General features: G+C 40.2%; 1 protein-coding gene across 2 annotated transcripts; it reads right to left on the bottom strand.

Moving 5' to 3' along the window:
* Positions 1-326: 326 nt before the first annotated feature.
* Positions 327-27,618, bottom strand: srpk1b (SRSF protein kinase 1b). 2 transcript variants are annotated; one of them, XM_031747761.2, is made up of 16 exons: positions 27,482-27,618; positions 26,787-26,841; positions 9,855-9,982; positions 9,026-9,134; positions 7,908-7,995; positions 7,729-7,816; positions 6,944-7,050; positions 6,603-6,768; positions 6,030-6,055; positions 5,699-5,921; positions 5,156-5,563; positions 4,273-4,367; positions 4,006-4,113; positions 3,236-3,305; positions 2,889-2,981; positions 327-1,781 (listed from the first exon to the last, which is right to left on the bottom strand). In XM_031747761.2, exons 1-16 carry the CDS (start codon positions 27,492-27,494, stop codon positions 1,597-1,599), a joined length of 1,962 nt encoding a protein of 653 aa, XP_031603621.1. In that variant the 5' UTR covers positions 27,495-27,618; the 3' UTR covers positions 327-1,596. The 2 variants fall into 2 exon arrangements, with proteins under 2 accessions (XP_031603621.1, XP_031603622.1); XM_031747762.2 differs by lacking the exons at positions 26,787-26,841; positions 27,482-27,618 and adding an exon at positions 17,770-17,905.

Below are 27,618 nucleotides of genomic sequence, written 5' to 3'. Positions count from 1 at the left end.
GCATTCATGCTCTCTTAAGAGACATATTTCCATATGCATATACAGGAGATATTTGACTTCAGGGATAATTTCACTTCTGTAAATACTGTTAGGTTTAGGAAGATGCTGCCCAAGTGTCTTCATTTGACTCCACCCATTACGTGTGATACTCTCACATGGGTTCAAATCGCTGCACATACCCTGCACTATGCTGCTGCCAGCTTAAAGACCATTTTGTGCTACTTTTGTTGGGCATTTGTGTTTTCACATGCATCTGTGTTGAGTGATGGAGAGAATATTTAAGTGGAAAAAAAAACTGTGGAAAGCAATGACATAAACAACCCAGAGAGACTTTGAAAATTATTTATTCTTACTGCCTAAAGACAAAAAATAATCAAATGATGAGACATGGACAGTCGAGCCTTTATAGAAAAACAAGCAACATGTTTCTGATAGGACTGAAAGGAATATTACAATAACTTTAAGTACAATCTATGATTTTCACATCCAGCACCTTCTTATACACCTGAATACACAGCTTTAAAGATTGAACATGAATTTAAAAAAAAAGAAAGTGTAAAAGAACTGACTGTGCCCTCACTCTGTACGACTCTGTTCCAGCTTCAAGCTCAAAAAAAGGAGAAATCAAAGTCCAACTCTTTGGTACACTGTACTGTACACTTGATGTGAATCCACCTATCGCTGGATTTGACTGTGAATGTGGGAATTAAACTTATCAGGTAAAAAAAGCAACCCAGGTGTGAAAGAGCATTTGGCCAACTCATGCATGAAAAAGAGAAGGGCTGTTTTTTTTTCCCTTCACATTATAATGTGTCAAGTACTTCTCTTAAGTCAACATAAACTAATGCTGAAGCTAAAAATCTGTACTTTCACAAGAAACCGACACAACAGTTTGGCTATCAGTGTGATTCTGAACTCATGATGTATGACCTGCACCTGTATACAAATGTAAAACGTTCTCTGATAACGGTGCTTTGAAAGCTACTAGCTGCTCTTCATTCCAGTAAGCAATATGTAGTTATCAATTCTGAGCTCTCTGCACTCTGTTTAAAGGCTTAGGAGCTGGTACACCTAACATGATGACGAGCAAACAGAGAAATTTGACTTATAAGTGATCTATATGATAATCCAATGTGGCTCTGATGGTGACTGTTACGACTCTGTTAGCATCCTGTACCTTTCTGTATTTGTAGAAAAATGTAATGTCCTTTTAAACCTGATGATCTCTTGTGTCTAAAATACAAAGAATAATGAGCAGAAGAGAAAAAGCTGGAGCTGGCAAAAAAGGGAAAAATAAGATCAATAAGTTCTATTCAGCCAGTAACAAAAAGTCATAAATACTGACAGAGTACTTTAAGCCTGTTTTATTCTCCTTCCCTAACAGAACAGAGATTCAGCAGCAGTCTGTCTATTGTCTCAATGCTTCCCGATGAATGTAAGTAGACCCGTGAGAGCCGTGACAACAGGCTACAGGCACGATGGAATCACAGGCTCTCACAGAAATGGAAGTATTTGCTTACTGTACGTTTTCAAGCTTAGACCCCTCAAACCTAACTTATCCTTTTCACAATATGCAGCTGTGTGTACAGGCGTCCTCTAGGATGAGAGCCATGGGTGGGAGAGGCACTGGGCTGCGGTGGCTCTTCTTTCAGGCACCAAGTCCAGCATGGGAAGCAGGAAGCTGCTGAAAGAGTGGGCCTCCTCTTTGGACCACTCATACTTTTCTACCAGGACATCAAACAGACCCCAAGGCTTCAACTTGGTGATGTGCCGGAGATCGCCTGGGGGAAACACATTTAAAAGTCAATCTGTTGCTTCATTGACACAAACAATCACTTTCTGCAGTCGTCAATCACAACAATAGACCTCCACATTTAAGCCAACAACTAGACAAACACGCCCCTGTTTACATCAGCAAAGTGAAGCAGGTGAACAGGTTCAGGTTCCTGGAAACCACTCAAACACACACCCACACCATAAAGACAACTCACAAAGTGTACTAATTAACAAACTTTAACAAGGATACATTCCCGTCTAAAGCTCTTGTTTGCACAGAAGAGCAACAGACAGCATCTTGTCTGAAGAAATCGCAACCCAGTATAGATTATGCACGCCCACCAGCAGAAGGCTCTGCAGCGGGTGATTAAAACCACCCAGAACATCACCAGCACCAATCGACAGAGCATCACTGATCCTGATGTCATGAAGTGTCTGCAGAGCCCAGAGCAATGCAGAAATATCCACTGCGACTTTGCTGCAGTTTCTTCCTTCAGGCTGTGAGACTACTGAACTGATCCTCCTCGCATCACCACAAAAATCATGTTCCATTTATTAATATAAAGACTAAAATACATTTTTTTAATATTTGATTTGTAATGTAACGGGCTACATCTTAAAGTTTGTTATACAAGCATGTGTTGAATAATGACATTTAAATGAATCTTGAATCTATTCACCACCCATGTAACTGAACATGACTATGTGGGATCACATGTCACAGAGCATGTAGAAACAATCTGAAGTGCATTCATAGGCTTCAAATCTATTTATCTCCATTTTATATTCATAACTATAATTATCCTGGTATTGTGTTTCTATAACAAGTGCCTGAGTATCTCTTGAGTAAACACGCAGTGGGATCTCTTACTGCTGCTCATGCTGCACTTTCTCTGTAGACTTTGTGGGGATAAATCCACTGCACCACCTCTATAAACTTGAAATAGCTGCACTGATTATAATTTGCTAGTTCAAACCGAGCAGATGGCTGTTCCCTTGAGCCATCAGGTGTTGGGCCTAAAATAGAAACTTCTGCACCAAATACCTGAGAGTATATTAAGGTTGAACTGGATGTAGCTGCTGCAGAGCTGGTAGCAGGCGGCCATGTTTACCTTTCTTGGTGAAAAACTCCTTGGAGTATTTGCCTGCCAAGATCAGCTTCCGAGGGACTTTGCCTAGCAGCTCGATGATCAGCGCTATGTGATCTACAGTGAGGCGGCAAAACACAAACACAGATGGACTTCATTATTCTTTATCCAGTATAAGATATAAGTCACAATAAGTCGAAACGAGGTGTAGGAGGAAAAAAATGTAATTTCTTCTATCAGGAATTAATATACTTTATAGATTTTACAGTCTGTGCTGAAAAGATTTTGACATTCATGTGTATGTAAGCTCATCTTTGCTGGAACTGCTCTCTAGTTAAACTTAAATATATGTGTGTTTGGACCACACCAACCTTCATCTCTGGAGTAGTCTTCTCCAGAGTGGGGTTCAAACAGGTAATCTCCAGTAGCCAGCTCAAAGGCCTGAGGAAAGAAGTACGTAAGAACTCAATTACAAAAAAAGAGAGATCATACTCTCCCACTGGCTCCCTTCTAAAGCCAAACCACAATTTAAAATCCTTCTCCTAACATACAAAATCCTGAATGACAAAGCTCCATCATAAAGCTAATAATGGGACAATATTCCCATACAGCACTTTGATCTCTGAGGAGAGGATTTTTTTCAGTTCCTAGTTTTCAGAAGTAGAATGGGAAGCAGTGTCTTCAGCTATCAGCCCTCTCTCCTGTGGAACCAGCTCTCAGTTTGGATTCAGGAGATAGATGCCTCTCTCTTGCAAGGTTAAGTCTAAATTTTTCCTTTTTGATAAAGTTTATAATTAGGGCTGAATTGGGGGATCTTAGACCATCTTTTTAGATCTGCTGCTTCAGGTTTAGGATGCTTGGAGACTTCCCATGATGACCTAAGATCTTCTCCACTCTCCATTAATTTATATTATAACCTGTTGCCTGCTCTCTTGGACAGTTTGTGTTTTGTCCTGTTTGTTGTTCATGGTTTCTCTCTTTTCCATGTTCTCTTTCCCCTCAACCAGGGGTTTTGACACACTGTTACTCATCACACTGAAAGCTTCTGCATAACATAAGTTATGTAAAGCTTGTTTTTCAGTGGGGGTTTGTGGGATCAGTTCATTTGTATACAGGTGTCCTGTGTGCGAGTCTGTTTTACCATGCAGGCTGTGCTCCAGATGTCTGCTGGTGTGCTATAGCCGGCTCCTATCAACACCTCAAGAGAGCGGTACTGCCGTGTCTGGATGTCATCTGTGAAATGTTTGTGCTATAAAAACAGAAAAGGCAAGACTGGGTCACAAAATGAAAAACATGAACTTGGAAGATTTATAGTAAAAAGACACAGTAAACGTTTCAAGATCTGCTTAAAAGTCTTTTACAGATTTTTGTTTTTCTTTTTAAATGTGTTATTGAATATTTTACTCACCACCCAGCAGGCATTGCCGAGGTCAGCAATCTTAACCTGCAATTTGTCAGCATTGAGAGGGTCCAGGGGGTTTACTAACATGCTGCCTGATGCTCCTGTTAAAGAGAGGAGAAGAAAGTGAAGCTGGTGTGTCTGCAGAGCAATTCTTTGCAGGATATTGTCAAGATAATTAATTATTGGAGGGGATTAGCGATGTGTACTACAGAAAAACTAAAACAAACCTTACAACCCATATTCATTGCGCCACACTGGCAAAAGTTACACTGTTTTATGCCTCCTCATTGTAATTCATGTTGCATATAAATATGACTGATAATAAAATATTTGTAGTCATGTGCTTTTAATAGTCTTGTGTGTGAAATCAGACTTTTGTGCACAAGTAAAAATGCATTCAGTAACAGAATAGTTTGCATAATTTGGTGTACTCCAAATCATTTTCCCAGTCTTCGTATGGGGTACCATCCTTAATACTGCAGTTTGGTAGTAGCCATGTAAAATATTGTTACCAATTTCACGAGCAATGCATTGATCAAGAGGCACTGCATATCCAAGAGTATTACCGCCTTATAAACATGAGGCATGTCTCTGCTAACCAGTTAAGTTGTACTCTGTCCAGACGTCTCCTTTTAGAAATGAAGTCACCACTTTATTTGAACCCATCAATAAAGTCAGAAATCATGTTTAAAGATGTGATAATGATGTCTGACCACCATATTCTAATCAGTTCGTCATTAAGTGAACTTTCGCCCTAATTTTAAGAATATTCTAAATGGACGTTTAAATATCTGACAACCAAAAGAGATGATTCCTCTGGTCTCAGCTGCTGTAAACACTGTATTTTAGATATCAACTTCTTAATACACATTAATAGTCCCAAACTAACCATCCTGGCTGTTCTCGTCTTCATTTTCTCTTTTGGTCTCCTTTAGAGTGTCCATCTCCTCCTCTATCTTGTCTCCCTCTTTTGGCTCTACAGTGACAGAGTCTGGACTGAGTGAAGCAGGGGGACGTTGCTGTTCGGTATCAGAGTTTCCGTTACAGGATGGCCGCTCTTCTTTGTTACAACATGCATTGTCGGTCTCTTTATTGCTTTCTGGTTGCTTTGCATCCTGTTGATTCTCCTGTTCCTCTGTACATTGCTCGGTCCCTTGAACCTCTAGACTGGTCTCATTCTCCGGTGTGGCGGCGTGGCCGTTGCAGTTGAACTCCATTCTGTTCTCCTCATCAGCCGTAACCTCCCTCTGTTCATTTAGCCCTGACATATGAGCAGACTGCTCTTCGGGAGTCAAGTCTGGAGCAAAAAGAGAATTCATTTTGTAAAGAAACATATATCTTGTGCAATCAAACATGAATTCAATCTGCAAATAAAACTAAAACTTATCGGCTGCGCTTCATGACTCTGACCAGGGTCTGTCCTGTCATTTACCTGCGTTAGTATGGTTAGTGATGTCTTGCAGCGTGGCAGACGTAGAGAGAGTGGCTGAGGACGTATCTTCAGTGTTCTCCGTAGTCTCCTCGTCATCCTCCTCTTCTCGGGTGTCGGGTAATGCTCCTCCCTCCATCTCGTGTATCCTCTTTTCCTGCATCTCAGCCTGCTTTTTTTGCTTCTTCTTCATCTTCTTCTTTTTGTTCTTTGACATTTTGGCCGTCTGGGAGAGAGAGGAAAAAGGGTAGTTTGCATTTTGAATTCATTCAAATGTCAATTTGTACAAAGCCCTGCTATCACAAGATCTGCTTAAAACAAAAAGATAACTTACTGGTTTGGAAGCTGGGGCTGTACTCACTGCAGGAAAGAGAAAAAAAATAGAGATTTATGTTGCTGAATGACATGTGGCACATCCTCAGTCCCTCTATTATTAGTATTCTGTTCGGGTGACTGAGCTGATTCATACCAGTGCTGTACTAATAGACTGTCTGCAGTGGCACCCTGCTCAGTGAGAGTCACACTCCTCTAAGCAAGCTGGTAATTTCCATAACCAATCCAGCGGTGACTCATAGCAGCACACAGCTAAGCTCTCCACTTTTATTATAAACATCCACAAACACTCTAGTCTCTGATTACGTACATGGCATACACTGGATTATGTCATAGGGTTGGAAAAACATTTTATTCTGAACTTCTTGTTTGTACTTCTTCACACAATCGTAAAATAAACTACTTGCAGTGACAGTTCTCTAATGGCATTACTTGGAAGATTATGGCTCACTGCCACATAAATACATCTGAAACACCTCAAGTCACAGCACCTGGTGACAAATCTAAACAGCAAATCTCTTAGTTGTAAGCAGCAAGTCAATCAAAGCAAGATCTGAATGAGAAAGGTTGTGACCTGCAGAACCCGAGGGAGGTGCGGTGCCAGTCTTCTGCCACTGAGTAGCTTCAGCAGCCATCTTCTTGATGTAGGGCTCATTGACAGTGAGCAGAATGTTCTCCGGTTTGATGTCTGTGTGTATGATCTTACACTTGGTGTGGAGATAGTCTAAACCCTGCAGAACCTGTAGTTTGGAAAAGTCAGATTCAGGCTTAAAGGTGAAAGTCTCATAATATCCTATAATATCAAGTAAAATGCATCATTCATGATGGCAGATAGTTTTGATATAACCATCTGATTCACTGAAAGACAAACACTTTTCTGTCACTAGAACCTGTCTGTGTTATGCTGTACAGTACCTGTCGTATGATGCTTTTAACACAGGGCGAAGGCAGCCCTTGATAATTCGACTTAATAATCCACTTCAGCAGGTGGTACCCGAGTACTTCAAAGACCATACACACATCTGGAGAAATGGATGTCAAGGACTGAAATAATGTTTACAAATTAGCATTAAATCTAGAGTTTTTCTATATAAACTAGTGCACACGAACACACACACAGACAAACATAAAATCCCATGTTTTCTTCACATCACAAACACAATCTCCATCTACTGCTTGACTACTAATTTAAAGGATGTCTAGACAGGATACAGCACAGAGCTCTAAGACAGATGGAGATGGCATGAGCTTCACTATATCAAACACTGTCACACTGAAAAGACAAAGTTCAAATGAATGTCTGAACAACAAATGTAAATATGGAGTGTAATAAAACTGCAATATCCTGACTTTCCAATGACTGTCAGTCTAAATGCAGCTTGTCAGTATGTCTGCACTGAAGCACAACAACACAGACGAGCTAAATTCACATCCAGCCTGAGGTGGTGTGGTCTTACCCTTGGATGTTCATCACTACTGTAGTTAATTGGCCTGGAATGAATGTAATCATTATGCCCATGCCATCAAACTGAGACAACAGCAGGAAGGACAAGGGCAGTTAGCAATTAAGCTGCTGTCAAGCCACTAATGCCTTCCTTAACAGAATGATCAGGCATCAGCTGATACAGTCAGAAAACTGGTTAGTTTGCACCATTTAAAGGATAATGCTACATTTGTGACGGAGTAAAAATATAGGATACGAGTTCCATTCATGCCAGAAATTTTGAAGTCATCTAGCAGCTGCACTACTTTCTCTCTGTAGGGGTCACTGGGATCTGTGTTTCTCACCTGGAGAAATAAAAAAAGAGATACAATCGGTGATGTGAGCTGTGGGATATCTACATTATGAGTCTGTGTGAAGTAAAGTGCTGTGCCTTACTGATTTCAGCAGCTTGATTTCATCCAGAGCAGTCTCAGTGTAATGTTCAGCACTTTTTACAACCTTCATGGCCACGAAGCGCTTTTCCCTGGAAATTACATGGACAAAATCAGTGAGCAAAACATATTATACAGTTCAGTGTATGCCGCATTTGCCTAAAAAGACTAGGGCTATGCTAGAATTCTATCACTATTTTATACCTATTCGGTCTACGAAACGAGTAAAATTACCCTTACACATTTTGTACATCATCATTCATATAATGATGTATGACACTAACACATTTTTTAAACAATAATAGTAAGTAAGAAAGGAAACAATCAAACATATTTTAAAATTAAATGTCATGCCCCCATCTAAAACACAGATTTCTAATATTCTCTCTTTGATGTTTAAAATATTGTAAAAACAGGTCTCCATCTCCTGATAAATAAGTCTTTCTGAAGCCTTAAGAGATCTCCCAGACCATATCCAACAACATATGATATGTAGGAGCATCATGTTTCGACCATCTAATCATAATGCATTTAATTGCTGCTGTCAACAGTAATTGTAACAGATATTTACTAGCTGACCCTTCAGACCCTGCGGGAATTAACCAGATCAATGCAACCTTGGACTCTCTTGCAAGATTTTGGTGAAATATCTTCTCAAGAGCTTTTTGGACAGAAGGAGGGTAAGTGCAAATGAGCCCCAATTCGTGTACCACGTTTCTCCAATATATATTTGGGTAACGTGGGCAGATTTTTGCCATCATTTCTGGAATTCTGAACGAATCGAATTACAACCTTTAATCTGGTCTCTATGAATCTGAGCTGCTTACCACGTGTGCTATACTGCATATTTCCTTCCATTTATCTGGCAATATTTCTGTCTGAAATTCAGCATCTCAACTTACATAAGTCTGATCAAAGTTAGCCACACTGGTGTCTGAATTACAGAAAAGCACATTGCTCTCTAAAAATAAAATCTCTTTAATAAATAAATCGGGTTGTCAGATGATTAATTCTAAACACAGAAAAATTAATAATATTTTGTGAAAGCTGGCTTCACTAATATTATTATCGTCTTGGAAAATTCCCCTCATGATCTCTGTAAATCTGTATGAGCAAACTTACTGGATATCCCAGGCCAGCCACACAGTGGAGAAGTGACCCCAGCCAAGCTTACGGATCACATGGTATCTCCCATTGAACAGATCTCCAATCCTCACATGGTGATATCCACCTGACCAAAGGCACATGCATTGTCATACAATGTATACAGAATATCCTGCAGGAGGATTTCACTTAAAGGCTTTACTGTTCATGCAATTAGCCTGAAATGGGTGAAACTAAACTAAAGTGGGGTGGTGTTTTCTGTTTATTTCTATGCAAAGAGCATTTTGGGGGGGGGGGCATACAAAGGCCAGCAAGTTGGTTCATTTCTTCTTGGTCAGTTAATGTCAGTGATGTGAGGACACAAAACTGGTGGGTACAGACACTCATAACAGAAGCAAGTCCTAATTGCAGGTGTTGAAGGTTGAATGAAGACTGATTGCACCCAGACATATGGCTGAGATAAGATGAAGTGTTGATAATATATCATCATCATCAGTAAAAAGGTTTACACAGTTTAAAACATGGAACACTTTAAGTGTTACAGAAAGCCTGGATGGCATGTTCATCAGCTTTACATCTATACTGGACAACACTGGAACTTTGTTTTGGCTCCAGTATAGTGGTAGCTTTGAAGCATGAGAAGACGACAGCCTGTCTTAGAGAGGTGTTAAAGATATTTATGAGGATGTGTTAGCTGAAACCCAGTTTTTTCTTGGGACACTTTAGTTTGTCTGCTTGGTTGAGTTCCTTCATGCATTTAAAAAAAAAGAAAAGAAAAGAAAGAAAAAAAGAACCCCCCCCCACACACAAACACACATTTCATTTTAAAGAGTAAGAGAGATCGTACCCCTGCAGTAGTCGTTGGGGTCCTCCTGTTCATCCTCATCAGAGCCCAAGATCTCTTCATCCTGCTCTGGTAACGGAGACTCTGCCTGACCTGGCTGAGAGCCGCCTCCACGGCCATGAGGCTCTGGTCTGGGTGAAGAAGAGAACCAGAGAGACAGGGATGGTAAAACAGAGAGGAAAGTGTGAAATTCAGGAACATAAATGACAGGAAGAAAGGAAAGTGTGAAGAAAAAACATTGACGGCTGAAAAGCTGGTGAAAGATGATGTCAGACTGGCTCACAAAGATGGATGTCAAAGAGTTCACAGCAAGGTTTTATCCAAAATAAACTCATGAACAACATCAAGGATCAGGAGAAATTCTCAATCCACTAAAAAGTACAAGTGTAATATTTCTGTGATGACAGCCATTATGGAAAGGGTCTGTGCTCCAATGTATTAATATTGATGTATACATATATGTAAGCCAGGATACTTTTGACCCTGTCTGGATCAGAGAAGATTCAAAACAAATTCAGACTTGTGCACCCAATTCTTGTTTTTTAAAAACAATGCTGTAAAATCATTCCAATCAATTAAAGGAAATCATTAAAAGCCCAAAATTAGCATGAAATTCATGCCCAAGATGAGTGGATGTAAACCTCTGAAAACAACTATACATCAGTGGTAAACATCTGACTCTACTTGGTTACTCGTTATCAACTGAATAACAAGTAACCACAGTTAGCGTGTATTTTGAGAAAGAATAAGTTAAAGTGAAATGATGTCATGTTAAGCTCCTTAATTTCCAGTAGCCGGCAACACAATGCTGCAGTGGTTAGCAGATCGTGGTCCTGGGTTCGTATCCGCCGACTTTTCTGTGTGGCAAGTGAATGTTCAAATCAAATCAAATCAAATCAAATCACCTTTATTGTCACATCACATGTGCAGGTACACTGGTACAGTACATGCGAGTGAAATTCTTGTGTGCAAGCTTCACAAGCAACAGAGTTGTGCAAAATACAATAACGTGCAACAAGCAAAATATAAAAATGGTTAATCTAAAAGTAATAAATATATGTACCATATATAAAAGGTATATACATTACTGAATGTGTGTACTAAATATGTTTTTCACGTGTGTGTGTGTGTGTGTGTGTGTGTGTGTGTATATACATGTTTTACAAATGAAATAGAGTAAACAATAAAATAAGATATATAAAATATAAAATATACAGAGGTAGGTATGTGCAAAACAGTGGCATTAATGTACAGTATGGAGTGCATAATGTTGAAGTTCCAGTAGTGAGGGTGAGGTGTCTATGACGTGTTCAGCAGTCTGATGGCCTGGTGGAAAAAGCTGTCTCTCAGTCTGCTGGTACGGGACCGGATGCTGCAGAACCTCCTTCCTGATGGAAGTAGTCTGAAGAGTTTATGGCTGGGGTGACTGGAGTCCTTGATGATCCTCCCGCTTTCCTCAGGCACCGCTTCCTGTAGATGTCTTGGAGGGAGGGAAGCTCACCTCAATTATCCGTTCAGCACACCGCACTACTCTCTGGAGAGCTTTGCGGTTGTAAGCGGTGGTGTTGCCATACCAGGTGGTGATGCATCCAGTGAGGATGCTCTCAATGGCACAGCGATAGAAGGTCCTGAGGATGCGGGGCTCATGCCAAATCTTTTCAGTCTCCTGAGAAAGAAGAGGCGCTGCTGCGCCTTCTTCACTGTCTTGTTTATGTGTACTGACCACGTAAGATCCTCAGCCAGATGTACACCAAGGAAGCGGAAGCTGCTCACTCTCTCCACAGCGGCGCGCTGTTGATGGTGATGGGGTGTGTACTCCTCTGCACCTCCGGAAGTCCACTATCAGCTCCTTTGTCTTTGCGACGTTGAGGGTGAGATGGTTGTCTTGACACCAGTGGGTCAGGGCGCTGACCTCCTCCCTGTAGGCTGTCTCATCACCGTTGGTGATAAGACCCACCACTGTAGTGTCGTCCGCAAACTTCACAATGATGTTGGAGTTGTTAGTGGCCGTGCAGTCGTGGGTGTAGAGTGAGTACAGGAGAGGGCTCAGTACACACCCCTGTGGAGCACCAGTGTTCAGTGTGATGGGGATGAGGTGGTGCTGCCCAGTCTGACCACTTGGCGTCTGTCAGACAGGAAGTTAAGGATCCAGCTGCAGAGGGAGCTGCTCAGTCCTAGATCCTGCAGTTTCCTGTCCAGCTTCGAGGAACGATGGTGTTGAATGCTGAGCTGTAATCTACAAACAGCATTCTCACATACGTGTCTCTCTTCTCCAGGTGTGACAGGGCAGCATGGAGTGTCAGGGCTATGGCATCATCAGTGGACCTGTTGTGGCGGTATGCGAACTGTAGAGGGTCCAGTGAGTCGGGTAGTGCGGAGCAGATGAAGTCCCTGACCAGCTTCTCGAAGCATTTGCTCACGATGGGGTCAGGGCTACAGGTCGCCAGTCGTTCAATGATGAGATGGTGGAGGATTTGGGTACAGGGACGATGGTGGCCATTTTGAAGCAGGCTGGGACTACAGACAGAGAGAGGAAAGGTTGAAGATATGTGTGAACACTCCAGCCAGCTGAGCCGCGCATGACTTGAGGACGCGGCCGGGAATCCCGTCCGGACCAGTAGCTTTGCGTGGGTTCACTCTCCTGAAGTACCTCCGCACATCCTCCTCAGACACAGTGTGCGCACTGACGTCATCCGCGGTGCGCACACTGTCCGGTCTCCTGGTGTTCGCTGTGTCGAATCTAGCGTAGAATACGTTTAGATCCTCACACAGAGAGGCCGTGGTCTGCGGTGTGCTGGTTTTCCTCTAAAGTCTGTGATCGTGTTTAGTCCCTGCCACATACTCCGAGGGTTGTCAAACTGTTGCTCCACCCTGTCCCTGTACTCACGTTTGGCTGCTTTGATCGTCTTCCGGAGTTGGTAATGTGCGTGTTTGTAGTCCGATGTGTTCGCGGAGGCAAAAGCGGTGCTCCGTGCCGCTAGCGCCGTGCGAACATCTCCGTTAATCCAGGGTTTTGATTTGGGAAGGATTTAACTGTTCCGGATGGGACGACATCTTCCACGCATTTTCTGATAAATCCACAGACTGAGTCTGTGTATTCATCGATGTCTTTAGCAGCCACGTGAAACATTTCCCAGTCCGCGTGATCAAAACAGTCCCGCAGCGTAGACTCCGATTGGTCCGACCAACGATGCACCGCCCTCAGGGTTGGAGCTTCCTGTTTCAGCTTCTGCCTGTAGGCGGGTAGAAGCAGGATGGAGCGGTGATCTGATTGGCCGAATGGGGCGCGGGGGAGGGCTTGTTCTCCCTGTGCCTGTGCAGGCTCTACTTTGGGTACTCTCTCTATGTGTCATGGTGTATCCCGGAATAAGTTGGAAGTTCCCAGTCAGAATTAAAATCTAAACAAGTCTTATTTTTCCTTGGTTTTCCTGGTACACGCCAAATCCAACATCCAAGTTCCGAGGTATCTGGAACGCAGCATTAAGGTGCAGGCATACCCTTTGCATTGGTCACTTCATGTGCTGCCGCAAAAACGATCACGCAATCACTTCTATTTATGCTCGGCATTAAGGTGGAGACAGCCACTGCAGTATTCACCTGAACAATAGGTGTCCCCACTCAGACAATATAGCAACATCAGCGCTGACATATGAAGAGAAGAACTCAAAACCACAAGCTAGCACATTGCCTAATGCTTTTCTACAAAGTCTCATCTTTTCAAACTATTGCAACATCCGCCCCAACAGAATCTGTAAACTTCTGAACTTCTGCTCTGAAATATCAATAAAATGGTGGTGAAAACTGACAGTAAGAAGGCCTTAGGCTTCTAAAAGACTGGCGACCTCTCCAGGCTGTACCCCACCTTCTAGCCTATGATAGCCGGGGTAGTCTCCAGCACCCTCTTAACACTGAACTGGATAAACAGAAGAAATGGATGGTTGGAAAAGGAAATGGATATTCAAAATCATCATTAAATCTACAAGTTACAAAGAAAATACTATGTATTTATAGCAGTGTCTATTTTTAAAAGTAACATGGGGCACTTTTTTCTAAAGTGGTGACTTTATACATACGTTTACATGCCGAAACCATTTCTCCCCGCCCTAGGAGCTCTGGCAAGCGCATCACAGATATTTACTCACTCCTGAGAGTCTGAGGAATTTGGGTCAAAGTGACTTCATTTAAATATTAGGTTATACACATTTTTTTTTAAAACAATAACGCAAGGTGAAAATGTTTAAAAAAAAAATCTAAATGCAGTAATATTTTGTTTTTGAGCAGTTTTTCATCACGTTGAAAAAATATCTCCATCACTGTGGACTGTAGGTGTACACTAAGGTTGTACATAGACGTCGGTCAGGACAAGAACAATGCAGTACAAAATTGGATCAGAGAAGCCAAGTGGCCTGGTTAGCAGAGCTGCTGCGAAGCGAGGCATTTTCAACTTATAAACGCTTTCCTATTTTACCTTCTGAGAGTCCAAAGCCTTTTTAACAATTAGAAAAAATTACATTAGAAGAATAAAAACATAACTTTTTCCACAAAAATATCTTTTCCCCCCTAAACATGCTTTAAATTATTCCCGTGCTTTACTTTATTATATTACTGTGATTTTCAGTTAATTCATTTATTTATTATTATTATTGTTTGGCTCCATTTTAGATCTAATCATCCACAGGCTTCCCTTAATTCAGTTTGTCATGCTTCTCCTTTTAAGTAATATTAGACATAATTTACTCAACTCCATCTGAGCCACATCCCCACTGTAGCACATTCCTGGAGTAGCATTTGAAATACATGATAACAGCATGAAAGCAAGTGCCAGCATCAATGACAGAAACTGATGTAAGCTCTTAGGCTCCAGAATTTTGTTTTTTAGCTACACACAGGATGTAAAGCAGAAAAAGAGAAGAGGTGCATGACTTGTGTTTCCTGAAAAACACCACACAGAGAGTGAAGCATCTTACTTTGCATGGCAACTGGATTGTCGCAAGATTTTCAAGATCATGATCTTTCTAAGCTTTGAGCTACGTGTGTGTATTTATACCAAAGTGTGCAATAAGAAACTGCAGGCCAATAAGGTAACAACCATTATGGGTCTTCATAGTGTCACCATTTCTAATGCAATTTTATCTTTATTTAAATATGAATTATAAAAATAATCTACTTCAATACTTTTGACATAATTACCTAGAATTTGAATCCACAGTGTCAGGTTGTAGAGCATCACTAAAAACAATGTAGTGATGTACTGCACTAATATATAATATCACCAAAAAGAAATACCATGTAGTTAAATATATGATTTAGGCTCATGATGGTTAACTGAGCAGGACGTGCAGTGGTAATCTAAAAATGATTAACTGCATATTAAAAATCAAGTCTACAGGTGCTCATACTGGAAAATTCAAAGTGAAAGATACACCGTGTTTATTTGGTCAAAAACACACATAAACAAACAGGTTTGAAATCAAACATGTTAAACAAAGGCCCCTGAAGAATGATTTAACAGCATTTCACTGTTTCTTTCAGCTTCAGTTGCTGAAAACAAAAACAATTCTCTTGCTTTTCCAGGAGCGGCACAATGTTTGACTACTGACTATGCAAATGGTTATATAAGGTCAAGCCTCAACAAAATCTAAAATCAGAATAAATTAAATAATCAGCTAAATCTAAGTAACCATTCCTCCAGAAATAAGAGCATCAATAAAACCAGAGTGCTTATAATGGGCTACTCTATTTCCACCCGGTGACGGTACACTGTGGAGGTAAGTAAGATAAAAGCTCACTGCTTCCAGCAAGAAATGTTTTCTGCATGCAGTGCAGGCAGATGCTTTTCCTCACAGCTGACAGATTCTTTCTTTATAATACTTCCAGCCTTGAATAGACGTTCCAATCTCACATATAAAATCTCTTATGATCTCAGGTCTAAGCAGATTCATTTTTCCAGCTAATGTACAATGTTGGAGCTCAAGCATAACAGCATGTTGTTCACATAGATTTGCAGCTAATTAAAGGAAGTGACAGGGTAATAAGCAGCTGACATTACTGTGCACCCTCTGAAAAAGAACATGTGTGGAGATGCTAAATTTGCTTCGGTCGAGGGTACTTTATCGTGTTCCAGTTGCGATCAATTTTAAAGTAATTAGGATTAGCGTGCATAGCTAATCAGTTCATTGGCTTAGGTCAGAGCAGGATGACCACTGTGGATGCATCTTAACAAAATGTGCCCACAAAGCTGTGTCACATTTAGTTGTTTGTTCAACTCAGCTGTTTATTACTGCTCCTTAGGGGAGGAAGGCAATTATAATGTTGAGCTTAAGTCGGAACTGCAGAGATTAATTAATTAACCAAAGTCCTTTTCTACAGTGACAAAAATTAGCTTGGAGTTCAAGTAGGTGAAATTAAAATAGGCTTTCTGCTTGGAACCTGACTACTTCTGGCTTTATGATGCAGGCGTATAAGAGAGGAGAAGATACAAATGCAGCCAATGAAACATGTACCCAGTGCACTTTCTATTTGCATATCTGCCAACACAGTACAACAGATCTGTGATATTTTAAATATCACAATAACACTACAGGCCTGCTGATATCAGTCTAGCTGCTGTGTGTGGGAGGTATCCTCATAGAAAAAAAAGAATAAGACAAAAACGTTTTGTATCATTACTCGTTCTGCGTCCGCATTACACATTCACCCACCTGCGGTGAGAATTCCTCCTGAAAAGGTGTCACTGAAATGGGCATACACGCATTTTTTCCTGCCCTCTGATTGGACTGTATGCACCCCTGAAAATTTTTGGGTCCCCCTACATTTGATTGCAGTATTCGAGTGAATAAAGAACAAAACCGCACTACTTTTAGGGCTGACAACTCCTACAAGGTGAATTTCTATTATGACTAACAGAAGCGTTCCTGCCTCCAGACTCTCTGTGCACATTACTGCAAGAAATATGAACACAAACAGTCTGATGGAGGCAAAACAAAACTAAATCTGTTTGCTTACTCAAAAGCAAACAGAGCACAGTCATTGAGTGAAACCATTCAAAAGGCCTAACTCCTTTCATTCCTAATATATAAATGATGAAAAGCAAAACAGATTTGTATCAAAAGTATGTGAGGGTGGTCTCTGCCTATGCAGCTACTCATGGAAAAACCTGGATATTATTGTAATAGTCCTGAAACAACATCTTTATATATGGACATGTCAAAGCTAGTGAAGTACAGGGTACAGGGTAAAGTAAAGGGTAAAGTACAGGGGATGTCGATAAATGTCATCTTCATGGAGGAAATTGCTAAAGTGACCACAACTACAATGAACAAAAACAAAAACAAAAAAACCCCACAATATTTGAAGAAAAGAAAGAACCGATTCCAAGTTTCTAAGTTTCTTTTGTACTGTTTAGACACAATGAAGGGATTTTTATATGTAGATGCATGACATGTTAATAAAGAGAACCTACATCAACATATTTACGCTGTTCAGTTTTTAAATCAGCCACAAAGTTTTTTTGGACCTTGAATCCAAAGACAAGATTCTTAACTAAAAATAGCTGACAGCATTAGGACAGAAAGGGGGAAAGAAATGTGGAGGTTAGAAACCAATGCCTGCATGTAAACCAGGAAAAGAAGAAAAAAAATGTAGCACGACCTCCAACCGATCAACAGCATTCACACATTTGAAGCCAAAACACAGCAGGCAATCATGCTTTTCCAGATCACGCATCCAAGTTTGTTTGGTTCCCCCCCCTTTTCACTGCGGTACAATGACAGTTGGACCGAGACAGTTCAATGACCTCTGATCACACGACAAAAACCAGGATACATCAAGGACTTCTGCAGCACTGGATACACCTGGACGTGAGTCATATCTCGTCTGGAGTTGTCAACAAACCCGTACACACTCATCCTACTCTTACCTGCAAGATGCACGGATACCCATGGAATGATGCGGGGAGGAGGCCCAGAGAAGAGAGGGTGTAGGTGTTGAAAAAGCCTTTCACTCCATCCAACAGGAGGACAAGAAAGAGGGATTAGAGGTTCAGAAAAGGGAAAGGGATGGAGAGAGTTAAAAAAAAAAGTACAAGTGGAGGAGAACAAGGAGAAAGCGATCAGTGCTGACAACTGAAAAGCAGTGATTATAACAGAAGAGAGGAGAGAAGAGGAGAGTGGATGGATCAGAGCAGCGAGGGGGAATACGAGCAAAGAGAGGAGAAATGTAGAGGCTCAGCTGCAGGCTGAGCACTGAGGCTGAGTCCTGGAGCGCAGGGTACCACTGCACACTCACCGACTCTCTCGCTCACTTTTTCCTCTCACACATTCACGTCTCTCTTTCTCTCCGTCTGACCGAGAACTCTCCTTGGCTGTCGTCAGCCTCTGGCCCAGCCCCCTTTCACCGACAGCTGGGACATGATTGGATGATACAGCCCAGCACTGCATTGCAGGTGAGGGACGACATCAACCCGCCACACACACACACACCAATCTGACCAAAACAACACTGTTCTCCTTTCCCCCTCTCTGTCTGTCGATCACCATCGCGCCTGCCTGTTATTCAACAATGTTTCACTTACTCATATTTGCACGGAAACATCAATGCTGCAGTTTATTGTGCAATCATCAGACCTTACTCATAGAAAGGCAGACTTTCAAACTGTTGGACGATTCATGTAATGGGGGACGAATCAGCTAGGTATTCACAACTTGAAATGCTACTGCATTTCACAAGTTTCTGGAGCTGTATTGGGGTAGCTTTGCATGACTTGGGGCCATTTTTTTGTGATTGGTCATTTAACATTTTCCAACAGGGCACAATGAGATTGCTGAACCTCCTCCTCCCTCCACACATATATACTTGCTCACAGTGAAAATGAATACTAAGAAGCCACCTGAGGGACATGAATGATTTAGCAACTTCTTTCCAACTTCTAACATACACATAAGAATAAATGATCAACATGTTGTACAACTAGAGCTGGGCGATAGAACGATAACGATATGTATTGCGAAATAACTTTTTCTCGATAGAAAAATTAAACTATTGCGATAGACCTCATCTCTCTTGTCCTCTTAAAAAAAAAAAAAAAAAAAGAACAGCCAATCCAAATTAAGTAGCGCAGAGCCGAACCAATCACAGCCGCAGCGTCACGTCACGTGACTTGTTACGTGCAGCACAAGTGTCAAGGCGCACATGTGTATTTGTTTGGGAAGCAGCCAGCCGGGCTGCCCAGGTAATGAAGGAAGTGAGTGTGCCGACTAGAGAAAAATCAACCGAGAGCGTGAGCGAAGGTTACCGAAGAAAAAACAGATGATGGTTCCAATGCCGGAGAGCTTGTCGAACAGAAGGGCCATAGAAGTTCCGTAGTGTGAAGGTATTTCGGCTATTTCAAGTCTAACAAAAAACAGAGTAGCGCGCACTGTAAATTGTGCCGAAAGCAAGTCTGGATATACAATAAAGCGGTGCATGCTCAATCTCTGACTGAAAGCGCTAATTCGTCATTCAGCTTTTGTCAGACTAAAGTAACTGTTAAAACTGTTTGAAAAGCTAAGCTATACAACAAGGAGAGATTAAGAATTTCCTTTTAGTTCTCAGTTTATTTGATATTGACAAAAGTTAGTCCATTTTGTCTGTTCTTCTGTAAAACGACCTAAGATTTATTTTTAGAATTAAAATTTTGTTTCTAAGTGGAATTGACAATTTAGTAGTCCGTTTTGTTTTTTCTGTTTTGAAACTTAAACGCTTTAGTGGCTTCGTTTTGTGTAGTTTGCAATATTTGCCTTTATTTATCTGAAACTGAAGTCTCATGTTCCTTAAGTACATCTACCCTGTTGAACTTATTATGGGAAATAAATATTTAAATTAAAACAAGCTGCTAATTATTTCATATTTTACTTGTGAGCAACGGCACATTTAAATCTTACAAATGTAGTTATTTGGCTTATATCGTGATCTATATCGTTATCGCCAGAAATGAAAAAAACATATCGCGATATGAAAAAATCTTATATCGCCCAGCTCTATGTACAACATGTAACACGTATTGAAGTTACTAAAAAAACCTTTTAAAATAAAGGTAACGTACACTGTATGGGCTCCGGGATACCTCAGAACCCAACAGTATTTAACATCAACCACATGAGGACAGGTCTCCAGTGCACTGCAATCGTAGTTATTCTGATAAGAATCTCAAAGCAGTGTAGTATTGTCCTTGTTAACGCAACCAATGTTAATTTTGACACCAAATTTTGGTTTTGTTTTAGTCAGTCTTTTGACTAAAACCTGAAAATTTTAAGTCAAATTGTAGTTAACTAAATATCATAAGATTACAGTAGATGCAATCTAAAGTTGATTTAGTTGACTATAAAATATAAAATGTTAAAGTCTGTCGTGTTTTTACAGATGAGAGTTGCTCCACGCAGTTTACAAAGCATCTTAGATTAAGACTGGATCACTTCCAAATTCGTCCCACCTTTCTACACAACGTAATTTGTTCTGAATCTCGCCAGAATTTTTTCATCTTGTTTCTATTCATTACATTTCACAACAGTTTTTGTCCTTGTGCATTAGCTTTTATTTAGTCATTGTCTTGTTTTTTGTCATAATAACAGAAACTATGAGTCAACAAAACAATTCAGCAATGTTGCTTTACAGCCAATTACCTAAATTAGCAAGATAAAATTATACAAATGATGCAAAAAAAAAAAAAAAAAAAAAAAAAAGTACAAAATAAAAGTTATCCCTACAAAAGCAGCCAGTTATGAGTACTGTGTTTGTGTTGTTGAAGATATCTGAGACAGTAAATTACATACAACTACAGAATAATACAAAATCTGGACAATGCAGCAAATCCACCTTCTTTCTATATATGAGAGTTACTTGGTTTGTACTCGTCCCCAGAACACACATGAAAATGTAATAAGTAAAAGCTTAAGTGTAAATAGAGAAATTCGTGATAACTGAATCTCATTTCTCTGCTGCAGTTTCAGATTTGTCTTGTGCACACAAGACACTTGAATGCAACCTAGCCAATTACAATGAAAAGCTTTGAAAAAAAGAGCTCTATAAACTTTGCGCAGTCACTTTGAAGTTCAAAACAGTTTTCTGTGTTTCAGTGTCTGCTGCCTGTTTTTATTATACATTAAAAAAAATCAGATAGTGAAAATAAGGCTGAAAAAATTGGTTGTTTTTATCCAACAACAACAACCAATTCAGGAACCCACTGACTGCCATCTAATAACTTAACCCTCTAGGCCACAATGGTTAATCCTTTTGGTGGGGCAAGCAATTATCGGGATAGCTGATATCTGGTCCAAGGCTTCCTGATCTGAGCAGATACCTCTTCAAAAAAGCCTAACTGTGGTCATGCAATAACTGATTATCTGGAGATTGCGCTGCAGCCAGTGCATTCCCTGGGTTGTTCTCCCTGCAGACCTTTTACATTCATGCCAAAGCCTGCTTAAATATATTAGGTCTAAACTACTTGGTCTAGAAAGCCTCTGGATCCAAAACTCTTATCTACACTCCTGTTTTTAGGGATTAAAGCGACAATAACCACATGCCAAAATTTGAACAGCCACAGCTTCAACAAAACAGCTTCAACAAAAGAGTTAAACAGTCACCCTGAGCTGACTGTTTAACTCTTTTGTGCACAAAGACCCAATAAATAGTCTGTATCTGTGTTATTCAGTTATTGTCCGTCAGAGAGCCAAAATCTAAAAAAACTGCAATCACTTTACATACCCGTCACTTCTGAGCACACATCTGATCTGACAGAATGTGTTAGCATCTCCTGCTTTCTCCTAGCTGAACTTTTTCCACCCATCCAGCCCTATCAGATCGTTAGAGCAAAACAAACAAGGGCACACAGAAGCAGTGGAGCTTGTGAGGATGGAGTATGGCCAAGAAGTTTAGCTTCCCTACTTGCTCCTTCGAAATGAAATCAATGCAAAATGCCTCGGCAGCAAAATGAAACAGCAGCAATAGGTATCTGTGCCGAAGGCCTCAGGTTGCAGTGCAAACAAAGTGTAAATGCGTGTGGTGCAGCATTTTGCCTTAAGCACTCGAACACCTACTGAAGGCATACGAGTGAAGCAAAGGATGCTTGTTAACGTCCTCAAATCTTCCTCACACAAATGACTTACATCTACCTGCTGTGTAAGCACCAGCTTTATATAAAATGTTCTTTCCAATATTCAGAGCTACGTGGGTTAACTTTACAGAAATTTGTCTTAATAGAGACAGTGTTTTATGCTACACGCTGAGTTTTTTTGTACAAACCAGGTTTCCAAGCAGACTGAGAAAGACACAGAGGGAGGGAGAGGCCAACACACCACTACTTAAACCACTGCAGATTTCCATGGTTCACAAAAACAAATCTCTCCATAAAAACAGCTGAAACCCCGACATTTTCGAGGCCTGATGTGACCCGCCTCCCCATGACACCCAACACAAAAAAACCACCCCCCAAAAAATACTCATATTTACGTGTATTTATTCTGCTTCTGACAAGACGGAAGGAAGAACAGTGGTTAACCTACAGCATGAGGACAAAAAGAAAGCAAGAGAGAGAGAAACAGAGCAACACAGAGCTGTAGTCAGCTGCAGATGATGAAAGATTTGATGTGTTATGTAATGAACTGCAGCAATGGCTGGAAGAGAAAAGGGAGCAATGAAAGCAAAATATAACAGAGAGCAATGGTGCTGGAAAATATAATAATGGCTATTCGTGTTCAGTCGCCTGAGAGGACCGCAGTCCTAAAATTAAAATCTGAGGCACAGAAATTTGCAGGGAAAAAAAAGGTTTCCTGTCTGACGTGATGCAAACAAACAAGAAAACAAGTCTGCAACTGAAACAAGAAATAAAATTTTAAAGAAAGCGAGAATAAGGTCCTGTGTGACAAGTATAATCCTGTTCTCAGTCACTTGTAAAAGGACTAAGTGAAACACATGAACAGGCAGTGAGGTGCTTAGTAAGGCAAAAGCCTGAACGTGCTCCCTAATTTAAAACAAAAATAAAGGGGAAAAAAATGGGATCAGAACATCAGTATGTCAGCCAAGCTCTGTCTAAACTAGCAACACAAACTCATACACACACTAAAACACTACTCTGACTCCCATCATGGCAGATTAAAGAACCAGAACATGCATGCTCCAAGTCTGACTCGCTTCCCACAAGAGAACTGCAGCGCTACTCACTTGCATGTTAGACCGCTGGCAAGCTTCACTACAGCTGAATTGATGGAGAAGATCCAGTCCAGAAGCCACATGACTAAAAAGACACTAGCCTAAAGCTTTGTTACACAAGTCTATGATGAACTAAAATAAGCGCTGGCAAAGGTCTTTTTAAAGCTAGATTAAGACTTTTGTGACCTGAGACCAGGTCCGTGTGCTCTCCGCTGGCTCTTTAACTGTACACTAGCTGCTGTGTCCTTTCAGCACAGCAGCCCCAACAGAGCGACTGACACAAGAGAGTGGGAGGGAAGGACCACGATAGGAGTAAGGGTGAGAGAGAGAGTGAGAGAGAGAGATGAGACAAAAAGAGCCAGATAGTGCAAAAGGGAGACAGAGTAAGAGGAAAAAAGTGGAAAAAGAAGATTTGATCCATCCTTGAATGGTTTCTACTTGTGTGTTGGTAAGTGAGTAAGTAAGCACTTTCTTCTGAACACCTTACACTGTATAAAAGATGGACGTAGCCACCATGATGACACACACTGGTTTCTGAAGTCCTGTTTAGAAGCTTCAAGACGAACGCTTTCGCTGTCTCTGTGCTTTGAAACGAGTGAGTGGTGGATCTGATGGGGAAACCAATAGCTCATTGGTTAAGCACTTGTCAATCTTTAACCAAGTTGTTAGCCTCCTTTTTTGGCATATAGAATAACCCAAATTTACAAAACTGACCTAATGTTTTATTCAGCAGGATGTGAAATGAGCAACTGAGTGTTTGAGATCATCGGGAAAGTGTTCCTAGATCTTCTGGCAGAGGAACATCTTCCCTCTGCTATCACTCTTTGCTATAATGTCGGTTGAAGGCTTTTCCACACTGACTTCATTTTTCTTCAACCAGATGCTACCTCCATCTTTTACACTGTCTATGCTGAAAATGCATGCAGTGCATCATTGTTTCATGTGCAAAAAGTTTTCAAGGGTTGTGACTAGTGCTGGGCGATATGACGATATATATCGTGTGGACGATAGAAAAGTGTCTATCATGCCATTTGTCTTCTATCGTTTCTAACCCTAATTTTATAAATTATTACATAAAATATATCATTAACCCTTTACAACCGGTCAGAGCAGGCACGCTCCGTTTTGCCTAACTATTTTAAATCCCTGTAGAACTGGAACCACGTAAGGTAGCGCAATAATTTTTTTTTGCATATGAAACCGTAGGGAGTTGTACTTACGTATTATTCCATTAGCTTGCCCTAGGTCACGGTTTCCTTCCACATATAGCTTTGCAAAATTGCATAAAAGCACTTCCAGCAACAAAACATAATATTCCAGAAACACGCTTTGCCGATCCGATCAGCTGTTCATAACACTTCCTACGTTGGAATATAAGTCAGCGCGAACTATCGCATGTCCGCCATTACCTGTCCGAAACCGGACGTGACGTCATTTTCGCGGAGAATGTAGTTTTTTACCTTCAAAGCCTATGATGGTGTTTTTAAACGTCATGTTTGACTTTATGCTTTTCTGTATCGTTTCTAGGATGCTTAGAAGTCAAATTACACTGTTGGAAATAGTTTATTTTGATGCACATGCTGTTTTTTTGCAAATTTACATTATAATATTTATTTTCATTTTTCCTGTAGTATATAAAAATTAGTGTATCTCAAAAATAAAACTATGAAGACACTCAAAATAAATTTCTCGTGGTTGGAAACTATTTTGTGCAACTTTTTTGTATTTACAGTTTTGAGGGATAAGCCTCTTAAATTTCTCTAACCAGAAATATATGTAAAAAAATATATGTAAAAAAACAAAAACAAACGATTTTCAATTTTTTTGTAGTTTATTGCACTTTTTTGCAATTTATGTAGTTACTATGGACTTAATGCATACATATTATTAAAATTTGGGCTATAACGGTTGTATCGATGTATAGCAACTTGAAATGCTCCCACAAATGGCACTACAGCATGTAAAATGTAAAGATAAGCTCTGGCGGACTTGGTTCTATGGTAGGTCTTAAAGGGTTAAATAGCCTGTGGCAAATATATTAGTGTTGTCTTCTCACTATACATACTCTTAACTTTATGCAAGAGAAAAAAAAGTATAAAAAAATGATATTTTTCGCAAAGAAACTCTGTCTTGTGGTTTTGCGATATGGTGCTTCTTTACGTGCACCCGGATTTGCGACATGCTTTACGGTAACTCAAAACAAAGACTGCACCCTCTCCACTCGCTGTTTACAGACTGCATATTTTCCAGATGACCACAGATCAGGTGGTATATCGTGATATATATCGTTATCGTGATATAAAATAATTCATATGGTGATAAATATTTTTTCCATATCGCCCAGCACTAGTTGTGACAAATTTTAATGACTGTCACTCAGCAAAAAAAATCAGATGAATCACAAGAACAAGAAGTTAAGCCCAAAACATGTTGTCAGTAATATTAAAATCATGATTTAGGTCAATACAAAACAATATAATATGGGCTAATGCAAATTCGTGGAGCCTGAACAATCAAAATATTGTATTTTTTTGTGGAAATCATGCATCCTCCAGATTAAAGAACAAAGGGACCATTCAGCCAGCGGACTTCAATGAACTATAACAGAAATGACTACTCGACCAACAGTACTCTAACTGTCCATGTCCACAATCCAGTATAATCAAAGCCTTACTATGTATACATGTGCAGAAGTAACATGTACATATGTGAAGGCACCATTAATGGTGAATGCAAGCTTTTTGCTACCATCTTCATGACAATTTCAGGAAAGGTCTTATTCCAGCATAACAATGTAAATGTTTTCAACGTGTTGCTGGCAACCAACTCAAAATAATGAACACATGTATGGATTTTAAAAATTAAAAAAATAGATAAATAAATAACCAAAGGTCTCTGTTTCAACATGTGATGCATTGTATTACACAGCTGTCTTAAAATGAAAATAGAAGGTGTAAACACACAAATGCATCTGTGGTTGCATCAGGAATCCAGCCATGTATCCACTGTATTAAAAAAATCTGCCAGATCAAACTGCGGCACTATCAGCTGTCACGACCCCTTGTAAAGAAGAGAGCAGCCAGAAGTAGCTTTTATTGTTTAACATATGTCTTAAAATAGGATCAGTGTTCCAAGCGGTATTTTTAGTTAAATATATGGCAGGGTTGTTATGCAAATACATTTTGTGTGTTCTGTTTTGTTTTTTTATACACATAACACATGCATATGCATACATATACAGCTGGATTCACAACTGTCTGTAAAAATCTATAGCTTGCAAATGTCATGCACTCCATACACACACTCTAAATATATATAGCCTTTTTGTGCCTTTATTGGGTTGCTGTTTAAAATCTATTCTCCTCTGTCCTTAACGTTATAAAGGCGAAATATTGCACTTTAACCACGGTGATAAAGTTTATACAACTGTCCCGAATTGTGACAAACCATGCACTCAAACTATCTGAAGCATCAATATGTTTAAAATTGACTCCTTGTCGTCCAAAGTAAACAAAACCCCTCAAATGTCAAAGCACTTTCTGTATAATTATGAACTAATTTAAAACTATCTTCAATTATAAAGCGTTACAACGTGATCAGTCTGTATGGCAAATGATCTAATAAGAGCCAAGTTTAGAGCCAAATGATAGAAAGCAGCCGAGCAGTTTTCATGACTGAACCATCTGTTTCGTGTCTTTATAATAATATAAATGAACTTGTGTGAAAACAAGAGAAAGGTCCATTTTCACTTACTTTTTGCCAGGTTTCCGGGGCTTTGTCCTCTTCTTCCTTGCTTGCATCGCTAGTACTAAAGAGCAGAGAGGAAAGTGGTACAACATAAAGCACAGCTCCAAATATAGCAGCTGTATCTTTATAACACGACACCATGTCAAAGCCGTTTTCGTGACTTTTTATTCCAGGGAGTGCTGGTGTAACTCGTAGTTCAAACTTATATTAGCAACAAAGGAGGCTAGCAGGTTACTCCGCGTACGTAAACAGACAGAAAACCGGCCTCAGGGGTGTGTTGCCTCACATAAAAGAGGCATTTTAAGTTAGCTGCTAATAGCCAACTTGGTGCTTTTCACAGTGAATGTGATATTTCCCCTTTCTCTATTATCATGTGGACCCCTGGTGAATTTTATTTAAAGTCTTTGGGACTGTATGTATCATTTATACTCTAACTCGGATCGACACTTTCCGCATACTTTGTCCACCATCTAATCTACTATCTGACGGCTATAGCTAGCATACTGTTAACACACATACACACAGAGAGAGCAGAGCGCATGGTCCACTCATACTTTCTGTCAGTTCTTAACGTTTCTTGTTATAACATTAGTTGTTACTATCGTTTCAGCAGACAGCTGGCCTGATAAATGTCGAAAAGAAAAGCGTATGTCCTACAAGAATCCGTATAAAAAGCATTTTGCTTCAGTTAGCTACGTTACCTTTTCTTTCCATGCTGAAAACCAGTCAGGGCATACGCTGCGTTCGAGGACTGTTGGAAAAGTAAAAACTCTAAAGTGCGCCAAAATGACCAAACAGAGCGGTATGAGTTTGCTCCTGGGGGCAGTGTCCGTAGATA

The sequence above is a fragment of the Oreochromis aureus genome, linkage group 5, assembly GCF_013358895.1.
Source record: "Oreochromis aureus strain Israel breed Guangdong linkage group 5, ZZ_aureus, whole genome shotgun sequence".
In the NCBI taxonomy this organism is placed as follows: Eukaryota; Metazoa; Chordata; class Actinopteri; order Cichliformes; family Cichlidae; genus Oreochromis; species Oreochromis aureus.
This window is presented reverse-complemented; position numbering and strand designations above follow the sequence as displayed.